Below are 8943 nucleotides of genomic sequence, written 5' to 3'. Positions count from 1 at the left end.
AAAGCTAGCTGCTGTGCTTACCATGCAAGAAATTAGGGGCAGAGGTAAGTATTACACCAAGTGAAACTGAAACTAAGCTATTAATTAGAAATGACAGACTACACCTGAACAAGTAACATATAGTGTTGTCTTGACAACAGCACGGAACTTTGCTAATATCGAGTCATATAAAGAAAGCGTTTGCAGGGGTGGAGGTAAAAAGAAGCCAGAGAAGAACTAAGTATTAAGAGACAGAAAAAACAAAGTACGGCCAAGTGCAAGCTATGCTCGTATCATAGCAAAACAAGGAGTTCAGTGGCAACATGTGATCTGGGCTGATACTATTCAAATCAAAAGCCGTTGAAGTATAGAGAGAGCTGGAGAAATTTACAAAATGTTCGTTAGACTGAACCATAAGAGGAATTAGCAGAAAAAAAAAAGAAAAAAGTTATCCAGCAGTCTTCTCTCTCATTCTCAAAAATGTCGCTTACGATAATTAAAAATATTAAAGGACTATTAACATTTCAGCAAGTCCTACTCCTCTAAGTATATTAAAGGAAAGCCATTAAAGGCACATCAGGAAAAGCAGCCTTAAACTAAGGGGAAAAACAAGCAAAACAAAACTGGGAAAAAAAACAACAGTGTTTTCCCAGAAAGCCTCATCAACCTCATAGTGAAGATTTTCTTCTATCCAGTGTAAATCTATTCCCTTTTAACTTACTACTGCATTCTCTTGCTCTGTCACTACAGGCCTTGGTAAAAAGTTTTCTCTGTCTTCCTTATAAGCCGTCCTTAAGCATAGAAAGGCTGTAATGAGGTCTCTCTGGAACCTTCTTTTTTTTTTCCTAGACTGAACAACTTCAACTCTCTTGCCTTTCTTCACAGCATATATTTTGATATATGATATTTACTGTGATATTTACTGTGGCCCTCCTCTGGATCTGTTCTAACTGGTCTCGATCTCTCCTGTACTGGGAACCCCAGATCTGGATACAGTACTCCAAGTGGGGTCTCATGAGAGCAAGAGGATAAATCATCTTCCTCCTGGCCACACTTCTTTTTATGTGGGCCTGAAACACATCTGGTTTTCAAGGCTACATGCACACATACTGGCTCATGTCAACTTCTTCATCCACCAGTATCACAAGGTCCTTCTCTAAAAGATGCTCTCCATCGGACCCTTGTCTCTAGCGTAACAACTGCACCACTTCATCTCAGCGTCAAACTTGCTAACTGTGCTCTTACTCCCACTATCTACTGATAAAGATGTCAAGTAGAAGTGGTCCCAATACAGACCCTTAAGGGACAGCACTCATTACTGTTTTCCATTTGGACACTGAACTGTGTAACTGTCTGGATGCATCCATTCAGTCAATTCTTTATCCATTTAACAGTCCATCCATCAAACATATCCCTTCAATTTAGTGGCAAGAATGTTGTGAGAGACTGTATCAAAGGCCTTACAGCAGGACTAACAACTATGTGACATGCTAGAATAGAAGTTTGTGAGGGTTAATTCTCCCCTGGCATACAGTGCAGCTATTGCTATCAAGTCCTAAATTGTACTGAGTCTAAAGCATGTCCAATCTAAAGTTGTCTAATCAAGAACAAACAGTAAGGATCTGTGAAAATTAGAGCCTGTGTGTGGTGCTCTGGCTATAAGGATAGAGTCATTCATCAATTTCATATCCTTCCACAAAGGAAGTGCTACACATTTGCTTAACAGTCTGCCTATAGACAAGAAAAAAATGATCAACTTCGTAACGTACAATGAATAAGTAAAACACAGATATATTTTGATACATCTGGTTACATGCTACTCAACATTCAGACACATGAAGTTTGTAATTACAATTACACAACTTAAATACACAGTCCACATAATTTTATACCATAAACTGAGCACCATCATTTGCATAAATACTTGTTTTTTTGTCCACGCTTCACAGATTTTGCTAATGAAAACATATACATGAGTCCTATTCCTTTACAAAAAGCAAGGTGAAGATCAAAAATTAAGGATACCACTATTATTACCTCTAAAAATTAAAATTTTTAAACTTAAATATTTTCAAATAATCTTTGTAAATGATTATGTCCTACACCTACGATTTTATAAATTTACCTCTATATTTTCTGGTACTGCTAATAAGACAGTGGCAACCAGGGATCCCGCAGAAGCTCCTGCAAAATCTTTCACAACTTTCAGTAACTTCTTACCATGCCTGTAAAGAGCAGCTGCTGCCCCCAAGTGGTAAATACCCAGAAACCCACACGATGCAAATGACAGATTGACATGTTTCATTTTTCCTGTGGAAATAAAGTTTTGCAGTCAGGAAGAGGATCAGTTACTTTTGTCTTACAACATACAACTATGTTTTTGGGAAAGAATACATAACATATATATAATATCTATGTTAAAAAACTGTTTAGTTTAGAGTAGTAAGCACTTTTGATTAGCCAATATATCAAACAATTAGCTGCTTGAGTTTTGCTCTCAGTTTTGGAGATGCTATCATTCTAAAACGCTCCTTAGCACAAATTCCTTCTTCAATCAGGACATAGAAGTATGTTTCTATATATAACATACCTGCACATTTTCATCCATCTTATCAAAGAAATACAGAAGTAGTGTCTTAAAAGTGTTAACAGTGATGCTGAAACACTAAATATCATCATGCTTCCATTATGCACACAACCCTGAATCTAACAGAATTCTCTAAGGAAATAATTTTTGTCTTTCATCTCTGGAACTCATTTACTTACTAGTACTAGTATTCAGTAGCAGATAAATTCCTATATAAAGTCATTCCTTATTCAGAAAGGAAAAAGGCAAACACATCACTGTTACTGTTAAAAAACATAAAAACACTGAGGCAAAATATAAATACAAAGCAAAAGTTTGCTCATAAAAGCATGAATGTAATCTGAAGGTATCAAGTACAGAAAAAAAAATAAGAAGCACAGAATTCAGATTGATAGAGGTGTTTTTTTTTAAAAACAAACCACATATATACAAAGCTATATATTCTATTAGCTCTTCTGAAAAGGCTACAAAAATGAGAGCAAGATATTCTCCATTATATTGCACAGATATACAGACATTGTCCATGGTGAATTAAAATACAAAATTATATCTGGGTACAAATCAGTAAGAATGGGACTGAATACATCAGTACACTCAGGAGTACACCTGACTGTTCTGTGGTGGCGTAGCTGATGAAATTTTTCTTTTAGAAACCAGTTAGAGACAATACAATGTCAGTACTGATTGATGAAGCTTCGCAGACATATAGTAACAGATTTTTATTTAAGTTGCCTCTTCAGCTTAGAAATTAAAGCAGTGGCAAGACAGGAGCTTTCTAAACCACAAGATAAGAAGACATACTGCTTTATATATACCATGTTTAAAATCAGACCATTAATGGGTCTTTCTGCCTAAATGGAAGGATTACTATTTCTGTTGCGAAAGAGATCTCATAGCATCAGGGCATATCATTTTCTGTTTCAGAAGACAATTCATTCTGCTAAACCACACTATGATAAGGTAGTTTATCAACTTATTAATCATGCTTTATCCCCCTTTACATACAAAACACTTCCATATCTATTAACAAAATAACTGTGTACACATACATAGAAACAAATCAAACCACAACAAGAAACCTGTAAGAAAACAGTTATCCTACAAATATGACTCCGATGAATAAAAATCATGGTTCTGTAAGACACTATCTGTTTGACAGATGTAGTTAAGCTATGTTGTTTCACCTTGTAAAGTATTCTGTAAGAGAAAAAGATGAGACAACACTAGGTGAATGTCCTGTAAAATCAGAGAAGGGAAACCAATATACCCACTTTTGTACGAATATAAACTGTCTCATTTGTTTTGATTCTTACAAATTTTTCATGGCAATACTTGATTTGCAAGTTAGAATGGCACATTTGAAAGACAGTATGATTCAAAAATTCTTTTCCTTTCATGATCGTGAATCACTGCTCTTTGATCAAAAAGAACAGCAGGGTTATAACAATTCTCAAGAGACATATGGAGAAATGTAATCAGTCTACAATATGACTATTCCCTGCCAGTTTCTACCAGAGCACCACAAATGAGAACGCTGTCACATCTGAACATAGACCATTTTTTCACTTGAGTAAATAGCAGAAATCTTGTTGTCTTAAAACTGGTATGACATGCAAGACTTCAGAATATTCTTTGATTGTTTAATGGAAGTTCTTGCTCTTTGCAATATTAACTATTAACTAAAAAATTATCATACGGCTAAGCTGTTAAGAATAGCATTAAGTGCAACTTACAAGATACACGAATGCATTTCAGCATAGCTCTGGACCAGTAGAAATATTACTTACACTGGACAAAGCAAATGTTCTTCCTACTGCTGTCCAAAACTATTTTCATCTTACATGAATGACGTACTTCAAAATATTTTAGCTGGCTAAAGGGATAGGCATAGTTCAACTGCCTACAAGAAAAAAAAAATCTAAGAGCAGATAAATACAAGCATCTTGGACACCGGGGCTGCTTGAACTCCCAACTGTACAGATAACGCAAAAGCATTCAGGAATAAGTATAACCACATGGATTTGTTTTTTATAGGATTCTCACATCTGCAAAAAGAATTAATTGGTGATGAGAAAAATATCTGGAAGGGAATCATTTCTATACCCAGTTGCACCTCAATCATCTCTACCTCAGGGAAGACGTCTAAGGAGCTTGTACTGCAGAATTGTGTTATGTTACAACATAACTTTTCGTGATTACTGTTTTCCTAGTTGACATAAACATGAAATAATTTTTCATACTTTTGTTTCCTGAGCAATCTAATTATATAAACATTTTATGATCTCAGTGCCTTAACCAGTCATAACTACGTCCTTGTCTGTCTGTTTCTAAACAAAAGCTGCAAATGCCCTAAGCAACTGACTAGAAAGCCTATTGAAACAAAAATTAAATATACATAGAATGAGAATGACTAAGCACCCTGAAGCACAGAAGTACTTTGAGTTATTACGTATGACGCATATCGGGACATTTGAAAATTTGTTATTAGGAATGAGAAAGCAAGGAAAGGTATGGAAAGAACTATTCAGCTAAGCAGTATTGCTAAAATAAAGGTCATATTTGTAACTACTAAGGAACGATAATCTTAAATTTAGCCAAATTAAAAATCACCACTCACATGCTCAACACTTCTTCATTTATACAAAAGGAAAAGAAGTGCTCATTAGCACCACATGACATTAGCCTTCAGTAAATACTCAAGAGATTGTTTTCTCAGCCAAAAAATGGGCGAAAATGATAGCCAGTTCACAGAATCACGGAATGGCCAGGGTTGGAAGGGACTTCAAGGATCAAGAATCTCCAATCCCCCTGACACAGGCTGGGCCACCAACCTCCACATTTAATACTAGACCAGGCTGCCCAGGGCCCCAACCAAGCTGGCCTTGAACACCTCTAGGGACAAGGCATCCACAACCTCTCTGGGCAGTGTGTTCCAGCACCTCACCACTCTCTCTGTAAAGAACTTCCCCCTGACATCAACCTGAATCTTCCCTCCCTCAACTTCAAACCATTCCCCCTTGTCCTGCTGTTATCTACCTTTTCAAAGAGTTGATTCCCCCCCTGTTTGTAGACTCCCTTCAGGTACTGAAAGGCTGCAATGAGGTCACCCCACAGCCTTCTCTTCTCCAGGCTGAACGAGCCCAGGTCCCTCAGCCTGTCTACATAGGGGAGGTGCTCCAGTCCCCTGATCATCTTCGTGGCTCTCCTCTGGACCCTCTCCAACAGCTCTCTGTCTTTCTTGTACTGGGGGCTCCACACTTGGATGCAGTACTCTAGATGGGGCCTCATAAGAGCAGAGTAGAGGGGGACAATCACCTCCCTGTCCCTGCTGGCCACCCCTCTTCTGATGAAGCCCAGGATACCATTTGCTTTCCAAGCCATAGGGGCACACTGCTGGCTCATGTTAATTTTTCATCTATCAAGACCCCCAGGTCCTTTTCTGCAGGGCTGCTCCCAAGGACTGCTTCTTCCAGTCTGTATGGATGCCTGGGATTCCTCCGGCCCAAGTGCAAAACTCTGCATTTGCCATGTTGAACCTCATCAGGTTCACCAGGGCCCACCTTTCTAGCCTTGAGATCCCTCTGAATGGCATCCCTTCCTTCCACCATGTCAAACAAAGTTCAACAAACTGTACTCTAATTAAGAATTACAGTGGTTGCCAGGAGAATGGCAAGACTAAGCTTTGCATATATCCAGTAACAGTGAATAAGTACTGTATAAGTTTGAACAGATGGAAAAAAAGAAACTTGATAATTTTAAAAATTGACACATAATCTAAGTAGACATAAAGATTCTTAGAAAATTGTACTAGTGTCTGCAAGCTATAAAAGTTGCATTTAATTCCCTTAAAAAAAGAAATTAAATAAAGACATGATTTCAGACTGTCAAGTTCATAATTTAGATCATCTTGATCATTAACACAAGATGTCTAGAGAAGACAGGAAAAGCTGGCTTCTTAAGATAATGAAAAAAGTTTCAATACCTTCCAATATGCGTTGTTTTCCATCATATTCTCCACTGGGACTATTTCCAGAAGTTCTTTTAGTTCCTTCTGCACTAACAGCAACTGCAGTATCTATTACTGACTGGTCTTCATTCATCTTGGAAACCTAAAATATTACAATCAAATATTACCATTAAAAGCAAAATAAAGTGTACATATAAGGGGGAAAAAAAAGAAAAAAAAAAGCTCGTCTGTCACAGAATCATACAATGGCCTGGGTTGAAAGAGACCACAACAACAATCTAGTTTCAACTCTTATATAGACCTAAAAATTCTATTAAAATAGTCATATAACCATGTGAAAGGATTTTCCATAATACCTTAGCCCTTATTAAACTATTTGAAAGTTTGACTATTTATAAGCTATATGTAGTAATTTAAATTTTAAAGATTAAATTATTTAGACATTTAGACATCTAGACACAAACATTACAATTTAAAATTGTCAAGTCTCTAAAACAAGCGTTAATTTTGTGTCCTTTCCCACTGACTCTGTTTATACCCACATATTTCTTTAATAACCAAACGCATGCATTTTTTTATCTACTCTTTCCAATCTGGTAAGCACAGACAGCACAGTTTTTTGCCCTCTGCAAAATACTGAATTAGTAAAGACAATTTTCCAGAGAACTCTGCTCCTATTATTCACTAAATGGCTTTCACCAGCTATTAATTCTGTCAGTTATCATTCCATACTGCCTGGAGTATAACTCGAAATAAGTTAAATTTTCTCCCCTGCTTAGAACTACTGAACAAAGGCACCAAAAAATCATACTAAAACACTGGTTCTACTGAAACTTCTTGCTGCTGCAGCCTCACCTTTACTTATGAAAGGCATCTTCATTTCAGACAGATGCCTCTTACTGGCATCAAAAGATACTTGTGATTAAAAAAACACTTAGCCAAGTAGGTTATTAAGAAAGTGAAACCAATACTGTATTAATGCTTATCACATCTACCTAGAATACTATGGAAGTAAATACTTACCTGGTATTTAGCTCTATCATATGGTGCTCTCAGGGTACAACAGTTTAGAATTCCAGTCCAGAACTGCTGTTTTTTCGGAAGAATGGAACTACACAATCTGCCTTCTTTCAACTCAAGTAATTGTATTTGTGCAGTACAGAGACTTCTGGCAGTCCACATTTTCCTAAAAGTAACCTCTGAATCCAGATGATGGCACTCTTAGAAGCTATTTTACTACAGATTTACTAAGTATCAATAGATGAACTGCTTGGACACCATAAAATTACACTGTAGAATTTTCTTCAAGGTAACCTGTTTAAAAATATGAAGAAAATAAACAAATAAACAATAAACAAACATGCAATTGAAAGGTGGCTTTTGCACCCTGATCCTGTAACAAGGTTCCCCTTGAAGCCCTCATAGCTGTCGAGGGCTCACAGTCTAAAACACAGCTGTCTTACAAGATCATTTGTAAGACAGAAACAGCTGCAGGAAAAACCTTTTCTCAGTAGCTCCTTCCCTCTGTCTCTGCATCCATCTAGCACTGTGCTATCTACCACCATGAAGATAATTGTTCATTTCAAAAACAGGAAGAGCTAAAATTACAAAGACAGAGAACCAAACGAACATAACCTCCCTTATAATTAATATGAACATGTCATTTGTTATGTCTCAGCTGAAAAAAAGCATAAGGACTGTTCTAGTGACTTCAAACCTGTTGTTCACCAAGAAAAAACAGGCAGTGATGTCAGAGCCCAGTAAGAATTGCTCAGGCATGTTGTTTAGCCATGTAATTTTCAGGCCTGCATATCTGAAGGGTTACACACACTCCAACCTCAAAGTCTGGCTTACATCAATTAAGATTTTGACTGTTATATGGACATGGCATGAAAAATAAACCAGCCTACTGCTTTGTCTACGTGGGCAAAATGGAACCGCGCAGCCCTGAGGGTGCAGGGACTCAGGGCTACACAAACAGCTTCAAACGCAATCCCACCCCGTGAGTTTCAGGTTTTTCCTTGACGTCACCCCGCGTGCTGTAAGATGAGGCATACAACGCCGTTTGATTGGTGCTCCCCTCCATGTACGCTCAGTAAAAACGCGCTATCAACAAGCCAAGCAACGCCGAAACAGTGAGATATAATTTTTAAACGGAATAAAAACAGAAAGCCAAGCGGCAACGCACACGACCACAACGCTCAGAACAGTCGCTAAGACGTTTAAGCTTGCAGACTTGAGACAGAAGGCCGGTGTTTTAACACACCGCCTCTTTCCCAACTGTAAACTACACTCCTCATTTTTCCTGGTTTCCCGCCCGCCACACGGCAGCACCGCCCTCCTCTCAGATCGGCTCCCGGGGAGCTCAACTTCTCCCTAACCCCGCGCCTCCCCATTGCCCGCAGGCAGC

General features: G+C 37.9%; 1 protein-coding gene across 5 annotated transcripts in view; it reads right to left on the bottom strand.

Moving 5' to 3' along the window:
- The window catches only part of PNPLA4 (patatin like phospholipase domain containing 4), a 20011-nt gene extending 11074 nt beyond the window's left edge, over positions 1–8937 (bottom strand). Inside the window, exons 1-4 of one of the 5 annotated variants that reach the window (XM_010726783.3) lie at positions 8533–8937; positions 7557–7847; positions 6549–6675; positions 2105–2289 (exon numbers count right to left, since the gene is read on the bottom strand). In XM_010726783.3, coding sequence (XP_010725085.1) covers positions 2105–2289; positions 6549–6675; positions 7557–7715 — 471 coding nt within the window. In that variant the 5' untranslated portion in view covers positions 7716–7847; positions 8533–8937. Of the gene's footprint in view, positions 1–2104; positions 2290–4353; positions 4467–6548; positions 6676–7556 lie in introns of those variants that run through there. The other 4 variants (XM_031557504.1, XM_019622427.2, XM_031557509.1 and 1 more) reach the window with 4 other exon arrangements.
- Between the last annotated feature and the right edge of the window lie 6 nt (positions 8938–8943).

Source organism: Meleagris gallopavo, chromosome 1, assembly GCF_000146605.3.
Source record: "Meleagris gallopavo isolate NT-WF06-2002-E0010 breed Aviagen turkey brand Nicholas breeding stock chromosome 1, Turkey_5.1, whole genome shotgun sequence".
In the NCBI taxonomy this organism is placed as follows: domain Eukaryota; kingdom Metazoa; phylum Chordata; class Aves; order Galliformes; family Phasianidae; genus Meleagris; species Meleagris gallopavo.
This window is presented reverse-complemented; position numbering and strand designations above follow the sequence as displayed.